At 44.7% G+C, this 25,130-nt stretch overlaps 1 protein-coding gene across 15 annotated transcripts in view; it reads left to right on the forward strand.

Annotated features, from left to right (window-relative positions):
- The window catches only part of CHKA (choline kinase alpha), a 62,189-nt gene that overhangs the window by 11,402 nt on the left and 25,657 nt on the right, over positions 1 to 25,130 (forward strand). For all 15 annotated transcript variants that reach the window (XR_008290235.1, XR_008290233.1, XR_008290234.1 and 12 more), the window contains exon 2: positions 14,486 to 14,597. Coding sequence is in view for 12 of the 15 variants with exons in the window: in XM_053202833.1 (XP_053058808.1) it covers positions 14,486 to 14,597 (112 nt within the window). In the remaining 3 variants the exon portion in view is untranslated. The remainder of the gene's footprint in view (positions 1 to 14,485; positions 14,598 to 25,130) is intronic.

Here is a 25,130-nt window from a genome sequence, read left to right on the forward strand (position 1 = left end):
CTTATAACTTGTAGTTAAAATTTGTTCTTCAGCAAAATCTCCCAACTACTTCTTTTTAAATTTTTTTTTAATTTTTATTCATTTTTGAGACAAAGAGCATGAGTAGGGGAGGGGCAGAGAAAGGGGGAGACACAGAACCTGAAGCAGGCTCCAGGCTCTGAGCTCTCAGCACAGAGCCTGACGCGGGACTCAAAGTCACAGACTGTGAGATCCTGACCTGAGCTGAAGTCGGACACACAACCGACTGAGCCACCCAGGCGCCCCTCCCCAGCTACTTCTTAACCTAGAAACTGGTACTTGAATCTCGGGATGTGACATTCGCCAAGTGCCCAAATCTGTACTGTGTATGCCAGCTTCCTGATGCTGATGTGTTAAAGTGGGTCACGTGATGCAGCCCAAATAAATCACATCTACTGGACTGTTAAGCTTTTTCCCTGGGGCTGAGAAAGTTTTGATGATCTCATTGACTCCAGTCTCTCTTCCTTTTATTTATTTTTATTAACAATTTTGTTTATGATTTCTTCTTTTTTTTTTTTTAGATGTTTATTTTGAAAAAAAGAAAGAGGGAGCGAGCAGGAGCAGGGAAAGGGCAGAGAGAGAGAGAGAGGGAGAGAGGGTCCCAAGCAGTCTCCGCATTGTTAGTGCAGAGCCCAACATGGGGCTTGAACCCATGAACTGTGAGATCATGACCTGAGCCACACCAAGAATTGGTGAGCCACCAACTGAGCCACCCAGGGGCCCCTTCCTCCTCCTCCTCCTCCTCCTCCTTCCTCCTCCTCTTCCTCCTCCTCCTCCTCCTCTTCTTTCTCTTCTTCCCCTCCTCCCCCCTCCCTCCTCCTCCTCCATTTTATTATTTTAAGTAATTTCTACACCCAGTGTGGGGCTCGAACTCACAATTGTGACATCAAGAGTCACGTGCAGACACCCCCTGACTTCCTTTCACATGTAGAGTGTATTTAACACGCTATGTGAACTTTACAGAGCAACCAAACTTGAATAACAGTTTTCGTGGCCAACACCTGATGGTAGCATTCGATGTTTGTGGCAAGGTGGGTGGAAAGTCTGGACAGATTTGCGAAGTGGCCTTTGTTTCCTCTGTTTGTGCTGTGGAACCAAGATGACAGCTTGCTCCTGTCACTTTACACCTGGAGAGGGGGTGAGGAGTTTACGGGCAGCACTGTCCTGTCCCACGTGACGGTCCGGACAGTAGAAAGCAGAGGGGTAACTTTCCAGCTGTGGCAGCAGCAGCCGCCTTCCTTTGCTTCCTCTTCTTATGGTTGGGTCACTTCAAGCGACTTGTTCCCTGTGTTTCTTTAAATTTTTTTTTTTTTAACCTTTATTTATTTTTGAGACAGAGAGAGACAGAGCATGAATGGGGGAGGGTCAGAGAGAGGGAGATACAGAATCTGAAACAGGCTCCAGGCTCCAAGCTGTCAGCACAGAGCCCGACGCGGGGCTCGAACTCACGGACCGCGAGATCATGACCTGAGCCGAAGTCGGACGCCCAACTGACTGAGCCACCCAGGCACCCCGTTCCCTGTGTTTCAAAGGGGAGCACTTCGGCCACCGCTGGCCTCTCAGGTGAAAAACAGCTGTGCCCCAAATGGTGACGTCAGTGGCCCTGTCTCATTTACCTCGTAGTGGAGAAGTATCCATTTTCTCTCCCCTTCCTTGACGATTTACACTTTGCCAGTATATTACGTCTGGGAATTAATTGTGCTTTATGGCTACATGTTAGAGTAGCCTGTTTGAATGGTGAGGGCCTAGTAGCAAATTAAGAGGAACTTGATTTATTTTGTGCACTGCCGGGTTTTGGGGTTTTGCGGACTTGCCCCGGGGTGTAGGTAACATATAAATTTCCCTGAGCTGCTTTACTGTCTAGCAGCCTAGACTTCTGTTGGAAAGGGGTGTGCTACCAGCTCTGGAACAATGGAGCTGATGTAGAGAAAGACAAGTTGGGGGAGAAAAATATCTAGTTCTCTGAAGTTGAGGGTTGGAAAATTAATCAAGAAGCAAATGAGCTCTTATTATAGATAATGGATAAAAAACATTTAGGCTGTGTTAAAGGCCATCAGGAAATGCAGGGCTGAAAAGGAGGCCTGGGCATAACAATCCTGAAAAGCACCCAGAATATTATCTGTTATGTGACTTGAGGCACGAAGTTTGCAGTAAAAGCTCAATGAGCTGGGGCCCAATTTACTGAAAAATTTCCTTATTCTTTTTTTTTTTTTTTTTAACTACTCTCTTGTCCATAAAATCAAGTAAAGGGTTAGATTTGTGCTTATCAAACTAGAATACCTATGTTAGTACTCCGGCCACCGTGTAATCTTATAAATCTCCCCAGAAAGCTAATGGTATTAACAGATTCAGAGAGTAGTTTGCATTGACCAGCTGTGTTTGTTAAAACAGAAAAATGGTATATTATGGAGCAGAAGAGAAAATGCTGCCTGGATATGTATATAAAAGTTTGCACTTATGAGAAAGCAAACGTGTTTCTTACCTGGCATTCGAAACACTTTGATGGGAGAGTTTGAGAAGTTATGGTTTAAATGGTATCTCGGTTCTTCTGCTTTAATACTCTTTTCTTTTATGAAAAAGTTTTGTTTTTTATTGAAGTATAATTAACATACAGGGTTATATTAGTTTCAGGTGTACAACGTAAGATTCAACAATTGTGCACATTATTCAGTGCTCACCATGATAGGTGTGGTCTCCATCTGTCACTAAAAAATGTTATTATAATATTATTGACTCTGTATTCTCTGCTGTAGTTTTCATTTCGGTGACTTGTTTATCTTATTCTTTTAAAAGAAAATGTAAAAGTAAGAAGATGCAAGATTATCTAAGAGTTAAAAACATTCCCTGTTGTGCTTTGGAAGCCACTCAGGTCTGAGTTCCCTTGTTGTTCTTGCCTCTCTAGTTCTGCAGTGATATTTCATGTTAAGATCAGCAAGGGGCTCAGATCGTTAATAGCTACATCATATTTGCAAGTTATATTTAAGGCAGGAATGGAGGGAGGTATGAAGGAATTTTAGATTTTCAACAAGAATGTTCCGTTAACCTGTAATTGTCTTATGGTTAGGATGATACTTCTTCGTACCTACTTGATGATTAACCAGGAAATTCAATCAAGTGGGCTAGCTCCCTCCCTGAGCATTCCTTTTCTTTGTGAAGTGATTACAGAAGACAATGGGAAAGAACAAGGGTTATTTTTGTTCATGTTGTTAAAAAAAAATTTTTTTTTTGAGTAGGTAATCTGCGTACTGGTTTTCAAATTCAGACGTGAAGGGGTGTGCCGCAATTCTTTCTGTCACCTCTGGCCCCAGTGCTCCTCTCTAGAGGCAAGCAACGTTCTTAGGTTCTTAAACATTCTTCCAGAGAGATGCTTCGCCTGTGTTAGTATATTTGGGTGTACTCATTCTTTTAACAAATATTGAGAGCTGCTCTGGGCCAGGCAGTGTGCAGGGGGCTACGAATATGTAGCCTCCTCCTCTTCTTTAAAACTTACAATAAAAAAAAAGTGTGAACTTACAATAGATCACCTTTTTTTGTGTGCTGAGAGCAGCACTATATCTCAGAGATTGTTTTATATTGGTATTTATTGAGCTGTCTTATTCTTTTAAGTAGGGACATGATATTGTATTTTAACTTAAATATTATTCTGATATTTTCATGATAGTTCAAATACCAGAGCTTCTGTTTTCTAAGGTAATCACTCTGATAAAAAGATTGCATGTATTAAGTGCCTACTATTGCCAGATACTATATTGATCACATTCATCTCAGTTAATCTGGGTAGCGGTCCTAGGAGAGAGGTGTTCTTAGCCCCGGGGTCCCAGAGAGGTTGAGTAGTTTGCTGGAAGTTAAAGTGTTAATTAATGGTGTTAATAATCAGCCTCCTGTCTGATCTTCTAGTCTCCTTCCCATTGCAGTTCCCACACAGTGTGATGGTTCTTTCTAATATTCACTCAGATATGCACTTCAGTTTTGGCAGGAGGTTATGTTCTCCTGTCCCTGTTATCGCCCAGATTTTTTGTGATCAGTGGCTCCGTGTGACAGCACCCATTGCTTGTCAGGTATGTGCGCAAGTATCCAAGGACTCCGGAGGACCGTGAGTGTGTTGCTCGGTCCTGTGTTTGAGATCGGTAATAACCAAAAGATATTGCCACCCTCACATCCAATCAGATACGCCGGAGCGTTAGAAACCTGTGCAGGCATACATCCTCTTACAGTCCGGGACCAGGTGACATTTGTGTATGTTGAGAGCAGGGGCATGTGGGGAAGCCCAAGAATCTTGCAGGTGTCTCTGACCCTTTTCAGGGACCCCACGTCACTAATGAAAACTGCAGACAGATCTGGTGTATGAGTGGCCCTTTGTCCATTTGTGGACTGTGAATAAAGAAGCCTAGGGTTCTGCAGGGCGTGTGTATGATCAGTGGGCAGGCAACTCAGCCTAAAGTAATGGTTGTAGTTTGACTTTTCCCTGCCCATGTGCTATTGAAAATGCCATCTTTTCTGAGTCTTCCTGTCTGACTCTCTTCCTTTTCCTGCCTTTGCATTTGGCCAGCTGGCTCAGTGGCGGAATTCAGCATGATGCGCTGCGGAAGCCCCCTCGGGGGGAGACGGCCATAGCTACTAAGGCAGAAGTTAAAGACTTTGAAAAGCCAGGAGAGTGTGGACAGCATGGGAGTCTGTAGGAGGAGGGCAAAGGGCAAGAGCGGTGGGTGTTAGCAAACTTCCATTCCCTGGACTTTATTCTGGAATGTTTCTCTTGACTGTTTTTACAGTGTCCTGGGTGCTAGGACGGTGGAACCCCGGCAGTGGGAGAGGGGGAGAAGAGAAGGTGGTGGGTTCTGTGTCTGTGTGAGAGTCCTCTCCTACTGGCCTCAGACTTTAAGGGAGGAAGGAAAAGTGGCAAAAAAGATCTGTGGGGAGGAGAAAAGAAGTATCTGGCCAGGCCCAGAGAGGAAAGGACCCCTGGTAGTAGTGGTGGGGCAAGAGTAAGAATGGACATGTGAAGCTGGGACTCAGAACAGCCGTGGAGAGGTTTCCGGAAACTGGGTAACTTTCTCATTCTGCAGCTCTTACTGATGTTTCTTTTTCCAGATCCGAAAACCAGAGCTTGATTGCTCTTAGGGTCTTCCAGTTCCCCTGGAAGTGTTCAGTCGTTGGGAGCAGATTTTAACCAAATGATGGTGGCCGAGGTTAAGACACAGAAGTTTAGTATTAAGAGGATGGTTCAGGTAAATCCATGAATGTTCAGTCCACAGTGAACTACTTAAGGCAAGTTGGTTATCACTGGTTTAAAGAGAAAAATAACAGCTTTGTTAGGATACCATAAAGTGCACCCTTTTAAATTGCACAGTTCAGCGGTTTTTAGTATTTTTAAAGGGTTCAGTCACCGCTGTCTTTTCAGAACATTTTCATCACCCCAGAAATAAATCCTGTACCATTATAGCAGTCTCTCTCCATGCTCCCCTTCTTAGCTCCTGACAACCACTAATCTGTTTAACATCTTATGGGCAGGTAGGGTCCTACAACATGTGTGGACTTTGTGACCGTTTCTTTCACTTAGTATAATGTTTTCAGTGTTTGTTCATGTTGTAGCATGTTATCAGTACTTTGTTCCTTTTTGTGGTTGAATAACATTCTGTTGCATGATATTCCACAGCTCGTTTATTCATTCATCAGTGGGTAGACATTTGAGTTTTTCCATTTTTTGGCTATTGGGGACATCGTGTACAGTTTTTGTGAGGACATATGTTTTCAGTTCTTTTGGGTGTATATGTCTTAGGAGTGGAATGGCTGGGTCAGGTGGTGACTTGATATTTAACCTTTTGAAGATGTCACTGATCTTTTGAAGCCTCTGTCAAAGAGAATCTCCATAGACCCCAACAGATATTCTCCATTGTGATTGAGAGGATACCCAAGATTGTTGTTGCTTTGACCCATTGTGATCTTTACCAGCACCATGTTTTCCTGCTACCTACGGTCTTGGTTTTATATATACCCTAAATTGCCAACTGATTTTTTGAGAAGAGTTTGTTACAGTGTATGCTGTTGATTGTGTATTAGATGCCATGAAGTATGTGACATAAGCTCTTAATTAAAAATTACAAACATTTAGAAAGTAGTAAAGAATTCAAAAGTAGAGGAACTTTATCAAATTGGAACACTCTGCTTAATTGGCCTCAGGTTCCTTCCTTTGCCCAGAAATAACCATCATTCTGAATTGGTGTTAAAATTCTCTTTGTTTCATCCTGAAATAAGATTGTGATCTAAAGATCAGGTCTTTATAATTGAAATCTTATATAACCTGTGTGGTTTAAGTGCTAAAGCATTAGAGTGTTAAAAAAAATTTTTTTTAAATGTTTTATTTATTTTTGAGAGAGAGACAGAGCACGAGCAGGGGAGGGGCAGAGAAAGAGGGAGACACAGAATCCGAAGCAGGCTCCGGGCTCCGAGCCGTCAGCCCAGAGCCCAGCGCAGGGCTTGAACCCACAAACTGTGAGATCATGACCTGAGCCGAAGTTGGCCGCTTAACCGACCGAGCCACCCAGGCGCCCCAAGCATTCGAGTATTTTTTGTGGTAGGTGGGGTTGTAATAGAATAGCTGACATGCAGGAGAATCAGTAATCTGTGTGTTTGGGGATATTGTGCTTCATATCTGACTACATGCCACCTGTTGCCATGTAGGCTTCTATGTCAGGAAGACCTTTCATGCTAAGAAGGCATGGCTGACGTTTTTTGCCATAAGGCTCTTTGAGAGCGAGTAGCATCAGGTATCAGATGTTAGTGTTACATGGAGTGGTTTCTGTTTTGAAATGGTTTTGTAGGGTTTCTCAAGGCTCTTTTTTAATAATTGTTGATAAAAAAAAGTAATTGTTGATTAGTATGTTGCCTACTGTGACATAGTATCTTTGACCCATTTCTGAGTCAACTAAATTTTTAGATTAACTGCTAGTTTACATTTTCTGATTTTCTCTTCTCCTCACAGTGGTTAGTGCAATTAATTTTATGGCTTTCTGGGGAGAGTAATGAATTGATATTTATCAGTTTGGGGGAAAATCATTGATGCCTGTTGCCAAGAAGTCATTTAAATAAAGCTGCTAGCTCTCAGCATGTTTTATAGTTTATTTAATAACTTTTTTTGTCTGTATTGATGTACCTACAAATATTTCCTGTGCAAGTTTTTTAACTTTAAAATTTGTCATAGCCTTTGTTAACTTCCTGTATATTGTAGCCTTAAAAAAAAAAGTTCTCACTAGCAAATTGATGTCTCTAGAAAGTAATATTTTGATATATCAATTTTTCATTGATAAGTCAGTCAAGACTGAGGCAGGAGTTGTGATGTGCTAAAAGGCGAGGACGAGTGAGTGGCTTATATGTAGGATACTTTGGCAATGGGCAGCAAGAATTTTAAGATGTTAGTGTCCTTTGACCCAGAAAAGCCAGCTGTAACTAAAGGGTCTCGTCAGATTGTGCGTGAAGGTTGATGTACAGGTGTCCATACTATAGAGTTATGAATAGACGTAAACAGTTACGTAGCAGCCCGCCGTCTCCAGCAGTCCGCCCTTGGCTAAATAAACCATGCTCAGTCTTTAAGATGAAATTGTATGCACGATTAAAAATTGTGTTTTTAATGATGAATTGATGGAAAATGTTCGTAATATAAATGGAAAAGGAACATTAGAGTGTGGTCCAAATTTTAACAACAAGAAGTAGGAGAAGAGGAGCTTAGGAAAATGGCAAATAAAAAACCCAGAATGTGTAGGGGCGCCCGGCTGGCTCGGTGGACAGAGCATGTGACTCTTGATCTCAGGATCCTGAGTTCACACCCCATGTTGGGCACGGAGCCTACTTAAAAAACAAAACAGCAACCCAGAATGCTCAAAGTCGTCATGTTCGAATGATAGACTTTGGGTAACTTGTTATATTTCTTATTTTGGGAGGCTTTAAGATCCGTATTAACAACATTTTTTGGAACACGAATTCTGAAATCCGAAAGGCACACAATTTACTGCACGTCATAAGCAGCCTCCTTTAGTTGGTCCGGTGACACTGATAAAACCTGCATCTTTAAAAACGTGCCCAGGCCACCTGAGTTCTTTATTGCTTGTGGTGGGGAGGTCGACCTTCAGAGTCAGTGTGATGGAAGCAGCACAGCGCTGCTTTCTAGAAAGGGGCTGCTGTGTGGCTTTGTTTTCACAAACTACTTTCTTTAGCACAGAAACCCCTTAGCCATCGGGCTTCAGCTTGGTGGGGGTTTCTTTGCTTTGCTACTGCGTGGCTTTTCTATCCTTTTCGTTTCCACGTGTGCTGCCATTAGAGAAGTCACTGTTCTTCATTGTAAGTTGTTTCTTGATTAGCTGTATATCAAGAGGAATTGAGATGGTTATTTTAATGTCTGATTTAAGCACTTTGTTCCACCCGTTAGTCCGTCGGCTCTGTGTCAGAGGCCTGCGCGCAGGATGGGTTACGGGCACGCGGCCTGGTGAGGGTGCCCGCCAGTGGCGCCGTCCAGGTTGCTACCTGCTGTGGGTTGCTTCCATGTGTCGACTGTGAGATGAATGTGTTCGTTTTGTTTGATTTGATATTTTTGCTTACTTGAGTGTCCCCAGAGTTCGACTATGACACGTGTGTTTCTCATAAAGCTGTTCTGCCACTTGTTTGAACCCTTGAGAGTTTCTGGGATTTTACTTTGGAGAATATCTTGACAAATTACACGGTCATGGGGCTGTTGTAGTCTTGCTACCATGTCTAGGGCATATCTTCCCAACATATCTTCTTGTTCCTGGTCGTGTTGTTTGGCTCCGTTGGTAACTGGGTTTTTGTCTACGTGGTTTCTCCCAGTTTGGGTCATCCATGGTAATGACCTTGTTTCCTTTATCTTGCTAGTCACTACAAAATAACCAACGGTTTACTTCCTCCCGCTACAGCCTATTGAGCAACAGGGGCTGCAGATAATTCAGGAGATGAAGGGTTTCCAGGTTGTGGGCTTGTTTCTGGCCCAGCTGGCTGGCCTGCCTCCTCTAGGAGTACGGGATTAAACTTTGAAATGAGTCACACAGTTTAGAACAGTAGCTCATCTGTTTGCTCCCGCTGTTGACTGAAGTCTCAAGAGTGTGTGACAGGAAGGAAAACGAGGGCTTTTAACTGATGGAATGCCTGTTCTCTCGCCTGGTAGCCAGGAGCCTGTGTGGCAGGGCGGTTCTAATAAGCTGCCCATTAGAGGCGTTGCCCTGAGCCGAGAAGAAAGGTCAAGGCTCCCTCAATCCTCTCCACACCTTTCCCTGTGCTTCAAGGTTCACTTGGGGGAAGTCCGAGCCTTGGGTTCCCCTGGTCTGTCTTCTTTCCTCACTGGGGTGGCAACTGATTTGCCTTTTTGGGAAAAGAGGTCTTTATTCTTGTGAAGATTCCCAGGGACTCATGATTGTTTTCTGTTAAATAAGATACTGAAAAAGTTCTTAAATATGACTTTTGTTTACATGTGGGAAATATTGTTTCTGTAGAAACACATTCAAGTTTTCAATTGGTTAGGGGAAAACCATTCCATAGGAAAAAAGTCATTTTTCTTTTTCAAAAAGTGCTTTATTGACATATAGTTCACATACCATACAATTCACCCATTCGAAGCATATGTATCGGTTGGTATATTCGCAGGTATGGGCAACCGTCATCCCATAGTCCTTTGTAAAAATAGCTACCTTTTAAAAAAATGTCTTATTCACTTTTGAGAGACTGCAAGCAGGGCGGGGGTGGGGGGGTGGTGGGGCGCAGGGAGAGAGGGACAGAGGATCCGAAGTGGGCTCTCTGCTGACAGCAGTGTGCCTAATGTGGGGCTTGAACTCATGAACCGTGAGATCATGACTTGAGCCGAAGTCAGATGCTCAACTGACTGAGCCACCCAGGTGCCCCTCCCACAGCCAATTTTAGAACATTTTCCATCATCTTGGACGGAAATGCTGGCCCCTTCAGCCCTAGGCACTCACGGGTCTACTTTCTGTCTATAAATTTCCTGGTTCTGGACATTTTGTATGAATGGAATCACATAATATGTGACTGGTTTCTTTCACCTAGCATAATGTTTTTGTTTTTTTTTTCAAATGTTTATTTTTGAGAGAGACAGAGTGAGAGCCAGGGAGGGGCAGAGAGAGAGGGAGACACAGAATCCAAAGCAGACTCCAGGCTCTGAGTCGTCAGCACAGAGCCCAGTGCGGGGCTTGAACTCATGAACTGCTAGATTGTGGCCTGAGCTGAAGTCAGACGCTCAACCAACTGAACTACCCAGGCACCCTTCACTGAGCATAATGTGTTTAAGATTCATTTATGTCATAGCAGGTGTCAATACTTCATTCCTTTTTAAAAACATTGTGAGGGGTGCCTGGCTGGCTCAGTTGCAAGAGCGTGCAACTCTTGACCTCGGGGTTGTGAGTTTGAGCCCCGTGTTGGACGGAGAAGTTAAATAAGCTTTAAAAAAATAAAACATTGTGGTGAAATATACACAGCATGAAATTTACTCTTTTTAACCATTTTCAAGTGTGCAGGCCGGTGGAATTAAGGATGCTTGCACTGTTGTGCAGCCGTCGCCCCTACCCACCCCAGGAACACTTTCATCTTCCTGGTCTGAAACTCTGTCCCCGGGTTACACACCCGATTCCTCATTCCCCCCAGTAACACTGTCCTTTGAAATTCAACTGGCTCAATCTGTTTTTAGTCATTTTGTATGTGTTTCCTGGAATGTGGTATATCCCTTTGATATTCAGCCCTGCCGACATCTTGATTTTAGCCACATAAGACCTATTTCCTAGCATCTGAACTCCAGAACTTATCCAGAAGATAAGTTTGTGTTGTTTTAAGCCATGAAGTGTGTGGTCGTATGTTACAGCAGCCACAGGAAACAAAGACCTTTGTTTTATGCAAGTTTGTACAGATTCATCCTGATGTAAGGCTCTTGGGATTGTGGGGCTGGCACAGCGCCTACTATGTGCTTAGCGTGACACCTGGTGCTCCCCCGCTCTGTTTGGTCCCCCTGTCTACGAATGGGCGGCAGGATCGGCGTCTACCCTGCAGGACTGCAGGGAGAGTGAAGTGAGCTCACCCGTTGAACACCGCAGCCCAAGAAGCTCGCTCGCTCGCTCGCTCTCTCTTAAGTGTATTTATTCTGAGAGAGAAGGCACGTGGGGAAGGGGTAGAGACGGAGAAAGAGACTCTCCAGCAGGCTCCACACTGTCAACATGGAACCCAGTGTGGGGCTTGAACTCACAAACTGAGATCATGACCTGAGCCACCATCAAGAGTCAGACGCTTCACCAACTGAGCCACCCAGGTGCCCCATGGAGCTCTTAAAATGACTAAAGAAAGTGCAAGTCTTTTACAGAGGGGTGAATCTGGGGCTCAGAGAGATTTAGCGAGGTGCCCGAGACCACACATCTGCCACAGTAAGCGGCAGAGCTGGGATTTGAAGCCCTGGCTCTGAAGCCAGTGGTCTTTCTTGCAGCATGATGCCCTCTCCCGGGACTGTCTCTTAGGGGGCCTACAGTCTCATTAGTCAGGGAGCCACGCCTGACCCACTAGACCTAGTAGGACAGTGCACATAACAGGAGGGAGTCGGAGAAGAGACACTCAGTGGGACAAGAGTGCTGTTGGTTATTGTCATCTTCAGAGAAGCTTTATTGAGCACTGACCATTTGGGGTCACTAGCCTTGAGTATTGAAGAGAGATATTCCCCCTGCCTTCAAGGAGCTAGCAGGGAAGATGGGGAAAGCTTCTTGAGGAGGTTGGGCTTTGAGCTTGGTCTTAAACCGTAAGGAGGTAGTTTTTAGCAGAGTAAGGAGTTTCCAGATTGGGAGAACACGATTAAGTGGATGTGTGATCAGCTGGATTGGTTGGTATTAGGTTTAGCTGCTTCTAACGGAAAACCCCAGAGTAACAATGACTTAACACAGAGATTTATTTCCCTTTTGTGTAAAGGGACACAAAGGTGGACAGGCTGGGCAGGTGTGGCAGCTCCGTGGGCTTGATGGGGATGCGGGTTCCTTGCAGCTAACTACTCTGCCATTCCTAGGACGTGATCCAAGAAACTGCTAAAGCTCTGGCTGTATGTGCCTGGCGAGATCCCGGCAAGAAAAGCGGAAACAACACTAGACATTTCAACATAGGGAATTTAATGTAGGGAATTGGGAATCGGCTGAACAGGTATTGGAGAACGCAAAAAGCAAAAATGGGACCCAGTGGCACACAGAAGTGCAGGAAGCAGCCCCTTCCCTGGGCTGAGGGACAGAAGGAAGAGGTTGAGGTTACAAGACCCTGGAGCTGGAACCCCCAGCCCCCGTGGAGAGGGCGCTGCTGGGCTGCTACTGGCGTCTGAGAACTTGCAGGGCCCCCCCCGGAGCAGGGGCCCAGGCCTGCGAGCTGGTACCCTGGGTGGTGCCGGTGTTGGCGAAAGCGGCGGGGCTTCCGCTGTTGCTGTTGCTGAGGCTGTTGCTCCTGCCTCCCTCCTCCTGCCTTCCTGCCTCCCTGCAGGACCCCCCGCTGGCCGGACCTAACGGGGAGCTGCTGGCAAAGGAGGCTTGTAACCGGTGGAGCCCCCGCCCGGCACCACAATGGAGAAGTGCAGGGTAGATGTGGACTCAGACCAGAGCCTACTTACCGCTTGACACACTGTCGCCCGTGTCAGACGGCAGGAGAAAGGACAGGGAGAAAGGGGCAAGGCCCGTGCGTGTGTTTTAAGTTGACCTCCACAAGTCGCACACACACCTCCTTTTATGCTCTGTTTGTCAGCACCCGGTCGCATGGGCACACGTACCTGTAAAGGCAGCTGGTAAAGACGGTCTTCGTGGCAGGCGCGTTGCTGCCTGCCCCAAATCTGGCTTTGCTTACCGAGGAAAGGGAGGACAATGCCACAGCTGAAATTCCGAAATTGCTACTTAACGTCAATCTGCCAACACGAACCCCCAGATGAAAACTTCTCCCCGTTCTCTTTCCGCCCCACGCGGCCTCCTGGTCCGTATCTTGTAGCCCTTGGCAGCCCTGGTCACTGTATGCTCGTAATACCCGTGTCATTGTGCACGTGATGGTGTAAATTAGGTTTGTGCTCTGGCCTCACTTGGGGAGCGTAGCTTGACTGGGCTTTTTATGGATGGAGCAGGGAGAGAGCTGGGGACTCCTGTGACCAGGAGATATCCTTCTAGAAACTGTGGTTCGGTCTGCTGGTCACTTTTCCTCCCAGAGTTGCACCTCCTGCCACGAGATACCGCAGCCTCTGCGAGGCAGGCGTGGACGTGCTGCAGCATGTAGCCTCCCGCACTGCCCTGTGACTTTGAATCCGGACAGTTTTATGTCTGCTTCCTTCGCTAGAGAGGATGTTTCCTGAGGGCAAGGCCCAGAACACAGTTGAGGTTTATGTTACCCTGGCTTCCGGCAGAGGGCTGTACTCACGGAATAGCTCCTTAAGATTTGCCAGGTGGATAAAACTAGGGCCGAGGGACTCTGACGTCTGCTGCAAATGGGTTGCTTCTTGTATTTCGTATTCCTTCATTGAGCTTGGTTCCTCTGTTCACTAACCTTCTGCTTCTGTACCTGATGATGTCCAACCTGGGCAGGTGCGTTGTCCCAAAGGCAGTTCCTTTCCTGCTTTAAATGACCCCTGTGACTTGTTTCTTGTCTCTCTCATAGAGTGCAAGTTTCAGGGTACTGAGATCTCCCATTTCCACTGAGTGCTCCAAGGACCAGTTACGTTGCAAATCAAAAAAAAGAAAAATTTTTTTTAATGTTTATTTTTGTGAGAGAGAGAGAGAGACAGACAGAACGTGAGCAGGAGAGGGGCAGAGAGAGGAGGAGACACAGAATCCCAAGCAGGCTCCAGGCCACAAGCTGTCAGCACAGAGCCCGATGCAGGGCTTGAACTCACAAACTGTGAGATCATGACCTGAGCCGGAGTCAAGAGTTAGACACTCAACCGACTGACACCCCCGGGGTACCCCCGGTTGAGAGATTTTTAAGAACATGAAACTACATATACTTCAAGTGGAAGGTCCTGGGGGAGGTGGTTTTAAGTATTGCCCCGAGATTTTAACCTGCTCGTTGTGGGAATATAATGGAAATTTTGGATCATGGAAGAACATGGGCCTGAAAGAGTGCATCTGCGATTTGCTCTATTCCCAGTGCTGCAGGGGGTTCTCTTCCATCCAGGTCATTCCCTAGAGGCACCGACTGTGTGCAGGCGCACACATGCAGTTTAGACAAAACTCCTCCCCAGCGCTAATCTAAGAAGAATAAGTTGGGAATTTGCCTGTTTTTAATATGACTGAATTGGTCTAAACACCGTGGAGCCTGTCATTGATAATCGCGTGTATCCTAGGAGTTGATGGAGACTTCGATGAGAACTGTTCCCGTGGGACCCCGATTTCTCGTCCATAGTTGCCCAAGAAGGTTTAGCTGACCTTGAAAATACTGATGCTTACTGTCCTCTTACTTCCAACAGAGGTGGCCTCAGTAACATGCTGTTCCAGTGCTCCTTACCTGACACCGTGGCCACCATTGGTGACGAGCCTCGGAAAGTGCTCCTGCGGCTGTACGGGGCGATTTTAAAGATGGTGAGTTTGTAGGCTGTGTGGGGTCGGGAGGGCCCTAGGAACAGTTTTCATCCTCTCTCTTGAATTATCTGGAAAGAGATTTTAAACACTTGAATGGTATTATTAAAACTATTTTTTACATGCTGCTTTTATTTTAATTCGGCTGCACAACTGGGTTTTTTGCTTATATCCTGTTATGTTCTCAATTCCTGTTTTTGCTTATAATTCATTAGTATGCTAGTGCAAATATTCTCAGCTTCATATCCAGAAGAAATATGATGTTGGTTAAATCTTTAGTAGTGGTTATGATGGTTGGATTTTCCACACATTGAAATTTTTAGCTGAGACCTGGGTTGTAAAATTCTAATGTGGAAAAGGTATTGTTTTAAATTACACATCCAAAAGGTTTTACGGGTACAAGGGAGTTCTAGTGGACAAAGTGTGATCTCAGTGGAGCTCTATTTATTAACTACCTCCCATCGAGATTTTTTTTGAAACTTTGAATTGGTTAGACTCATAATCTTTCTAAATTTTTGTATCACTAAATTGAATCTAACTTTCAATTAAAGTGCTTTATTTTTTTAATCGTCTTAACCGATTATAGGAGACGCCAAATGTCTGGCTTTTTTTTTTTTTTTTTTTACTATTTATACTCTGAATTTACCATTTTATTGACCATACACACAGATGTTCATTTGCTATATTTCTGTGGTAGAATTTTGACATCCATTTAAATTTTCTTTGAAAGGGCCTATTTTGATCATCATAAAACGGGGAATAATTTTCTCATTGTTTTAAGAGACTAGTCTCAATTCAATCTGATAAGCAGATTATGTCCATGCCTACAATAATTTGGTTGTAACGTTCAGAAATATTATAGTTAAAATCGGTACTCTGTGTCATAGCGTGACCGAGCCTTTTCGTTGGATGGTTTTTCCTCGGCGTTTTCAAGCTGTGCAGTGCTGAGGATCTGAAAGTTGGAAGCCAGATGATATGTTCAAGTTGTGTGTGTTCACTCAAGGAGATCTGAGGCCTCTTTGTGATGGAGCACACAGCGGACCCCGGCCCCTTACTGACAGTACACAGGCAGCAGGGTTCTAATGTTGACCACCCAGCTGAGTTTTTCATTTCATCAAGTTGTACTTTTAAAGCACAGTTTTTGAAAAACCCAGTTGATGTCCTTTTGGCACTTTTATTTTTTTATTTTTTCTTAATTTTTGTTTATTTTTGAGAGAGAGAGCATGAGCGGGGAGGGGCAGAGAGAGAGGGAGACACAGAATCCGAAGCAGGCTCCAGGCTCCAGGCTCCAAGCTGTCAGCACAGAGCCCGACGTGGGGCTTAAACTCACAAGCCACAAGATCATGACCTGAGCCGAAGTCAGATGTTCAACCGACTGAGCCACCCAGGTGCCCCCCTTTTGGTACTTTTAAAGAAATCAATCTGTAGCCATTTTTTCTTTGGGGGACTTTCACATTTTCTAACCATTGTGTCCCATTTCTGTTTATTTGTGTGCTTCCATTTAAGCTGCGCTTTTAAAATACTTTAAATATATATATATATATGTGTGTGTGTGTATGTATGTGTATATATATATATATATATATATATATACACATACATATATATATTTTTAAATGTTTGCTTTGAGAGAGAGAGAAGAAGTGGGTGAGGGGCAGAGAGCGAGAGAGGGAAAGAGAGAATTCCAAGCAGGCTCCACACTAACAGCATGACTGTTCACGGCTTGATCCCATGGGCTGTGAGATCATGACCTGAGCCGAAATCAAGAGTTGGATGCTTAACTGACTGGGCCACCCAGGTGCCCCTAAAATACTTTAATAACCAGCTGCTGGAATTGTGTATGATATAGACTATTGTTTAAATCTGATTTATGAGGCTTTTATTTGTATTTACAACTTAAATAAGGGTGTTTTAAACGTGTGCTATGCACTCTTCCAGGTGCTGGGCTGAGCCAGTTGCCAGGTTCTGTGCTCTGTCTGGAGCCGCAGTTCGATGACGGGGCTGAGGGAAGTGCTCAGGATCTGTGCTGTTTAGGTTGCTGGTCACTGGTCGCACGTGGCTATCAAACATGTGAAAATGTGGCAAGTGTGACCAAGGCTTGGAATTTTAAATTTTAATTAATTTAAATTACAGTGGTCACACCTAGCTGTGGCTACCATGTTGGACAGCGCAGCTCTAGAATGTGCTGTGTTATCTGATGGGTAACTTAGTAAAAGCCACCGACAGCACAGCCTGGAACTGAGCAGTTGTCTCTTCCCCCTAACAAAGATTCACTATCAGTAGTTAATATTTTGTCCTGTTTGAAATTTTGGCAGTGTAGAATTACTGCCTTATAGTACTTAAATGCAATAGAAATGTCTGGAAATAGATATTTTTTTTAATGTTTATTTTTGAGAGAGAGCGAGAGAGAGCAGGTGAGCAGGGGAAAGGCAGAGAGAGAGAGTGGGACAGAGGACCCGAAGCAGGCCCCAGGTTCCGAGCTGTTCGCACAGAGCCCTAGGCAAGGCTCAAACCTACCAACTGTGAGATCATAATCTGAGCTGAAGTCGAGCACCCAACCAGCAGAGGCACCCAGGCACCCCTGGAAATAGAATTTGTTTTAACAGTTCTATTTTCCTATTCATTTTTACAAAAACAAATAAAAAACCTCTTAGGTAACTCAAAATAAATAGAATAAAGCTACTCAAAGTGGAGTTAATCCTTACCAAACTAACAGAATGGAGTATGTTTTGCATATAATTCTAATTTCTGGGGGACACCCTACCTTTAGCTTCTTAATGATGCTTATCAGCAAATGCCAGTTGCCGTTCCTGAAGGTGCATCCGCCATGCAGGGCAGAAGCTGTACCTGGAGGTGAGCAGCTTACTGACTGGACAGCAAACGTGTGTTTACAGTCCCACGATTGACTTATTAGACAGTAATCTCATTTTTGTTGGAAAAAAAACTGTTCCTTTGCATTATAGGAGAGAACCCATTTTCAGCATAAATACTCGTTTGGCTGAGTCCTTACTTCAGGAACACTTTTTTGGTTGAAGTTCAAGCTTACTAAAAATATGAAACCTACAGCCTCAAATATAAATATTTTTGGTTCCCAAAACCCAGGTTTTGGCGGGGGCACTGGTTGCCAGTGGAATTTTAGACATTAATGGCCACTGTTAAAATGTTGGTCATTTGAATACCTTGACAACAGGGGGAACCAAATCCGGGGCTCTGAGAAATGACTGCCCAAGAGAGAAGGGGGTAGGGACAGAGCTTGAGCCCGGGGGACACGAACCAGGCAGCAGGTGCTGGGTCCCGGGGCCGCAGAAGCTGAGCTGTCACCACGTTGTGCCAGGGTCTTCACCACAAACTTAAATACCTTTTCCAGTATTTTCAGCTCAGATGCGAAGTATCTTTATTTATTTTGTTGCTGGGCGTGGGTTCAGTCCTATCGCCGATCAGCTTTTCAGAAAGAAGCTGGCGCTGTCGTGGAAGGACAGTTAGGTAGAGTCTACCAGGAGGTTCCTGTTCCCACCCCAACAAAGCAGTTGCCAGCGTTGACAGTAATTTGTCAGGATTTGCATCGATGAAGAGACGTGGCTGAGCAAATCTCGAGCCCGCCTGAATAATAAATGCCATTACTGTCATAAATGTAGCGATTAAAGACAGAAATGTCCTACAACTCAAATGTCGCGCTCTCCCCGTCTGTACTCTGCCTGCGGGGAGAGCACACGCAGTGCCTGTGCGTGGACGTGCAGTGTGCAAATAATCCGGGACCCCCGAGGTCGGCCGTAAACACAGTTGCGGCATCCTTGGAGGCGGGTTGGTATAAGCTCCTTCCTTCCGAATCGTTCACTGACAGCTACAGGTGATGATGGTCCCGTGTGTTTTCTCAGACTGTCCTTTTTTGTTTAATGACACGCTGGGCCAGGTGAGTTGAGTGTGTCCCTTCCTTCCCTTTCTCCTTCTCCTTATGCGCTTTTGAGTTTTTTTTACCTCTGAGAATCAAATATTAAGTAGAAGTATTTCTTTGATTTACATTTACTATTATTTGCAAGTGACCCGGCTTAAAATAATTTGATGTTGCTCAGCTTTTCCATTTTTCTTCATCTTGGGGCTGCAGAACGTCTAAGATCCTAGCAGCGCCACGACTGCTCTTTGGTGCAGCTCGTGGGGGTTCAGGCGGCCACAAAGCCTACAGTTTCCGTCCCCAGACATCGCTCTCCCCCAGCCCCTGTTTCTGTAACGTAGACACTGTGAGCATGAAAGTATCGGTCTGGTCTTAAAACAGCACCTGTCAATGTAATCGATATAATTCAGGGTCTGTTTCGCACGGCCTAGCTTTCACTTCAATGGGGCGATCTCCTCAGTGGCACAGACGGTGAAAACCGGATTCCTCTGTAAAACTACCCCGAAGCAAAGTGGGATAGTTTAACAGAAGCTGGGCAGAAGTACCAGTTCAGCCGCTGCCATTGTGGGAAGAGATGTAACTGCTAGAAGGAGCTTGAAACGATGACACAGGCTATAAATGTAACTTGGTTTTTTTCCTTTCTGACACTGGGAAGGAACACGAGCCCTGCAACGTCCAGCAGCGGCCTTTTCAAAGCAGCAAGTTTGGCTGATTACAAATAACCCGTTTGCTTATTTATCATGAATTGTGGGAGACACAAATGTCAGTACGTATTGTTCATTCAGTGTCACCTGTACCAGTTGGCAGAAGTCTCAGGGGATTGCTTTGTCCCTTCCTCGGTCAGAACAGCGACTCTGTGTGGAGCCAGTTCCTTCTGTGCATGAATGGAGAGATCTGGCCTCGCCATTTTGAACGGTCTCACAGGCATGAACGTCTGGGATACACATCAAAGATCCCTCGAGCGTTGTCTGGGAAAATGTTTTTGTGTGTTCTTGGAGTGAGGGAAGGCTAATATTAATGCTTGTTTGAGTACTAACCATAATAAAATGAAAGGCATCAAGGCACAACGCAGATATGTGTTAATGACTCAAAAGAGTGCAATCTGGGACACGGTCTGTTTTAAAACCAGAAAGCAGAAGGTCGTCTTCCCTTAATGCCAGTTTAAACAGAAATTAAACCACAATAGAATATGGGAAACACCCGACACGGGAACAGCCCATAGATCGTTCACAGTCACCTATTGGCCGCTGAGAAATTGCTCGCAAACAATTCTCCCCGGAACGAGGGTTGCATCGTGCAAAGACCGTGCGACTCACGTTCCCTCACGAAGAGCCCTGCTTGGTCCCAAGAGACTGTGAGAGCTCGTGTCGCCAGTAACTGGACACTGGGAACTCTGTGTATTTTTTTCTCATTATATTAGGATTATCGTGAGTTTGACTTGTTTTTACCCTGCTTCTGAAAAACCGCCTTGTACTTTGTGGTGTGATTTTACTTCTCCCTAAGGTGGTGTGACTTGCCTCTCCAAAGTACATTTTTCCAGTAGCGTGTGTTCCCATTTGGTCTCACCGAGTATTTCTTCAGCTAATGCTCGAGGGGTGGTTGCCAGATCACCCTCTGTAGCCCCTTCCATACCTGCTTTGGTGCCTTCTTTTGATAACTAAAGAAATCACGGACTGCTGTGTCTGATTTTGACGTATGCAACATGTCTTTGTCTTGCTGGTCTTAAATGTGTGGGATTTCTAGCACGAAGCCAGTCCAGGTTTCTGGTCCCTGGAGCGATGGCGTGAGCGCAGCGCACCCACCTGGGGAAGGCACGTGCGCGCTGGGTGGCTTGAAGGGCACGTGGGGGGGATGTACCACTTGAGCTGTCTGTGCCTATGTGTTCTCTGCCGCAGGCTGCCCATGCGATCGTGCCTGGAGCAGTCTGCTTTCCAGGTGACAGACCCGATGCACGGTATAGTATGAGTCCTCCGAAAGTTGGAGCATTCTCTACAGCTTTAATTTCTTTCTTTTAGTTCTTGGTTTCAAGAAATGCCTTTGAAAAAGAAAATTGTAATGCTTCTGTTAAGTAGCACCAGCTACAGATTGTGCTGGGCTTAGAACAGTGCAGTGATGAAGATTTCAGAATGTTATGTATTGGCTCTATGGCCTTTGTTTCTTGGGGCGGGGCGGGGTGGGGGGGGCTTGTTTTTGTTTTGTCCCAGGCAAATCCAATCCCTCTCTTCTGTTTCCTCAGTAGAAAATGGTTGGGTGATTGTAGACATTCATGGGCCTCGACTTGGAAACTCACTTCAAGTATTTAGCTGCTTCCTCCTGCATACTGCTCTGTTGGAAACGCCTTGCTCTGTTGATATTCTGGTCGGAGTTAGAAACGGACTTTCTTCTTTGTCCTTATCAGGCAGTGCCCTCCCCTCCCCCACACCTTTATGGGGCAGGGGTTGGGGGGGGGTGATCAGCAGCAGCTCTGGGCCCTTGGGAGGCGCCTGCAGGCTGGGGAAGCGAGGGCGCTGTTCCCGGAAGCGGAAGCGTGTGGATTACACGTCAGCGCTTGGGGTGCTTATGCCTAATGCGCTTGGAAGCCTGGGGGGTCTGGGGGCAGCAGGTTACCCTGGATCAGAAGTAAGTTTTGAGGAGGTCCTGGGAAGAGCCTACCTTCCGCGGTCTTCCCCTTGCCTGTCCTCTGGTTTGTGCCTTCTGAGAGCCTCTTTCTTAGAGGGTCTAGTCTCCAACTGACATTCTTCAAGTCATCCCGTCCCATTTTACAAAGTCAGATCGAATTCTTTTGGAGTGTCTCTCAGGGCAATTGAAGATGCGCTAGAGAAGACCATAAAATGCTAAAAATCGTTTGTCTCTTTAAGTTCTCATAATTCGTATGTGCTCAGTAGGTAATCACCTGGACTATACTTTATTTTTTTTTTAAGATTTTATTCATTTATAGATATATTTAGAAATTTATTTAAAAACATATACATTTATATAAATTTATAAAAACATTTATTAGTATTATAAACATGTTTATTTTGAGAGATGGAGAGCACGAGCAGGGGAGGGGCAGAGAGAGAGAGGGAGAGAGAGAAAGAGAGAGAATCCCAGGCAGGCTCACGAACCACGAGATCATGACCTGAGTCAAAAACCAAGAGTCAGACGCTTAACCGGCTGAGCCACCCAGGCGCTCCTGAATTGTTCTTTCTCAGTCTCTCATTTATGGGTCCCAAAGTGCTATCAAAAGGCTACAACCAACGTACTCTTTTGTACAGAACCTTTAAAGGAGCCAGCTGAAAATAAATAAAAACAAAAGAGCCAGCTGAGTGCTCTGTGTAGTTTTTTGTTTCGGTTTTTGGTGGAGAAGGGCTAGTAAGAAGAAGAGTTGTCCTCTGTGTTTCTGTAAAACGCTCTTTTTTGTGTCTTTTTATTTCTGTGGCTACTTCCTCCTTGCAACAGTATTCACGATTGATGATGACTTGATTTCTTAAATGGCTTTTCCGGTTCATTGCACTGTTGATGAGATGTCGTTCATGTAGCTGATTCACCACTTTTCCCAGGCTGTCCCCTGGCAACTAGCTCGTGCCGTGCCGGGCTTCTAAAGACACTTGTTTTTGGGTTAATGTTTGTTTATTTTTGAGAGAGTGAGTGCACGGGAGGGGCAGAGAAAGAGGGAGACACAGACTCCGAAGCAGGCTCCAGGCTCTGAGATGTCAGCCCGGAGCCGGACGCGGGGCTTGAACCTACTAACCGTGAGCTCGTGACCTTGAGCCGAAGTCAGACCCTTAACCAACTTGAGCGACCCAGGTGCCCCTAAAGATACTTTAAAGACAGATGTTTTAGTCTTAGAGATGACATTCAAATAGCTGGGTGTCACTCCATGCCACTTTCTTTATACACTTTGACTGATTTATTTACATGCATAGCCACACATACACAGACTTTAGGGAAAGCGAGGTATGCTTTGTTTCATTGCACAAATGGGGCTTTCTTAAAGCAGTTCAGTTGTAACACTAGCTCCCTCATCATTAGAGGAATCTGTTAGTAAGAACTGGCCAGATAAGAGTTGATTCTGCACAAACGCTTAGACACATCTAAAGAAATAAACCTTGTGGAGTATGGGGTAACTTTGTTTTTTATTTTTATATTTTTTTAAGTTTATTTTTTTTAAGGGTAACACATATGCTTTATTTTTTTTTTAATGTTTATTTATTTTTGAGACAGAGAGAGACCAAGTGGGGGAAGGGGCAGAGAGAGAGAGAGGGAGACACAGAATCCGAAGCAGGCTCCGGTCTCTGAGCTGTCAGCACAGAGCCCGACGCGGGGCTTGAACCCACAAACTGTGAGACCATGACCTGAGCCGAAGTCGGACGCTTAACCGACTGAGCCACCCAGCTGCCCCTAAGTTTATTTTTTATAAGAGGGGTTTATTCATTTTTGAGAGAGAGAGGGAACGCCTGGGGGAGGGGCGGAGGGGAACAGAGGATCCAAGACGGGCTCTACCCTGACAGCAGAGAGCTCAGTGCGGGACTCGAACTCCCAAACCGTGAGCTCATGATCCGAGCTGAAGTCAGATGCTTACTTAACCAGCCGAGCCACCCAGACACCCCTCGGGTAACTTTAAATAGAATGTTTTTGAATCCTAAAATTATTTAAGACAAAATTTAGTCAAGCGATATTTTCTCATCTCAGCCTCTAAAGTCTACTGACTTCCATTTTCTTCTCAAAGCATATAATAAAACATTTAAAAATCTAATAACTTATAGTATCAATGTTAATTTTTTTCCTATTTAGAAGTTCTTGGCCCACGAAAAATCTGACTCTGCTTTCAAAATCTTGATCTCTAAAACGAAATATAAACCATACCCCTGTTAGTACTGCTACCCCCTTAGACAATTTTATTTCCTATATCACAGTCTAATGAATATGTGGATTATAATGAATCCTTTTATAGATTCTCTTGAAAAACAAGCCCAAAATAGGAAGAAAAGAGTGAGGAAGATGGGAAGCCAGTGGCGGTATATTTTAAATTATCTTCGGGTGTCTTTTGTTTTTTGTTTTTTTAAATGTCTTTATGTTCTACAGTTCACCCATTTAGAGTGTACCGTTTAATGGTTTTTACAATCTTGAACATATTTGATGCATTCTGACTTCTTAGGCCCTGAAATTTCTGTTTACTTACAAAAAGGAGTTTTTATTATGGGGAATTTCAGATACATACAGAGTAGAGCAGAGGAGTATAATGAACCCCAAGTGCCCAATACCCGCCTCCCCTCTGACCAGTCCTTTGTCTTCACCCTCGCTCCTTCGGTGAGGTTATTATGAGGCACACGCCAGACATCGTGTTACTACTTCCGTGAACGTCTCGGTCTCTGTCTACGTAAGATGATTTAAAAAAAAAAATGACCATAATCATGTTCACATCAATAGATTTTCGTAATTATTTGATATTAACCAGTGTTCAAATTTCTAATGTAAAAAATTGTAGTTTTCTTTTATATATTTTCATAGAGTTTTTATTAACTTGCAAGTTGGCAGAAAATTTGGGGTCGTGTTAAATATTTATACAAGATATTTTAATATCTGCTTCAAATAAATTTGTGCCTCTGAAGTAGAATCCCACAGATGCCAAGATCTATTTTACTTCCCATTTTCCTGCACAAAAAAAGTTCTCTGACCTCTTTTTTTGGCAATGTGAGTCTGTCTCTCTGTGGCTTATCAGGAGGAGGCCTCTTCTCTCACTTTTTGTGAATATCTGATTGGTTTGAGACTTCCTGGTCTTTTTCTTACTCTTCTTGTTTGCAGGATTGAGGGAACCTGAACATTCTGTACTGAGGAAACAGAACAGAGGGTTGAATATGGCAGAAGTCCATCTTGCCTTCAGGATGGTGCTCTTATGGTATAAGTAATGCATTCATTTGGGGGTGGAATGGAGTGGGCAGGGGTGGGGAAATTATTAACAGAATTGATTTCCACTTAAGGGTACGAGTATTAAAAAGGAATGGCCGTGGGAACTAAGGCAATTTGTGACTTTGGAGGAAGTGACTCGCTTTGGAGAGCACCATTGGACAAGGGAAAGGGACTTCTGTTGGCTGTATAACCCATTAACTGTATCTCCCTAAGAAGATACAGTTTGAATAATAACAGTGTAGGAATAACTGTAGTCATTTAGAGTTCTGTACAGGTCAAATCCCGTTACGACAGATTTCAGTAGGATATCCACATTCCATATTTGTCTTTTTGACAAAGTATCGATATACAGTGTGTCACATCACGGTACTTTTTTTGTTCTTCACTTGCCTTGGCCCCATTCAGCATCCTGATTAACACTGTAGCCAGTTTCCCCACTGCGCTGCTCCGATCAGGGACGCGAGCTTGCCCAGTGCCCGCCAGCTCCGGCCCAGAGGCCATGCCTTGAGCTTCACAGCGCGGGAGTGGCCTTCCATCACCCCAACGACAGTGTAGTGAGCGCCCCGATTGCTTGGTGCTTTGGGGGAAGACTAACAATAAATAAAAGACGGAATCCCTATTCATTAGGAACTTGTAGGCCACTGGGGAGAGAGGAGACGCTAAAGTCAGAGTCTGAGGTAACGGTTCAGTAAGGGGAGTATTTTGGAATTAAGGAAGGAGGAAAGCTTTAATGGTTCCCAGTTACTCCTTCCTAG

Source organism: Acinonyx jubatus, chromosome D1 (assembly GCF_027475565.1).
Source record: "Acinonyx jubatus isolate Ajub_Pintada_27869175 chromosome D1, VMU_Ajub_asm_v1.0, whole genome shotgun sequence".
Lineage (NCBI taxonomy): Eukaryota > Metazoa > Chordata > Mammalia > Carnivora > Felidae > Acinonyx > Acinonyx jubatus.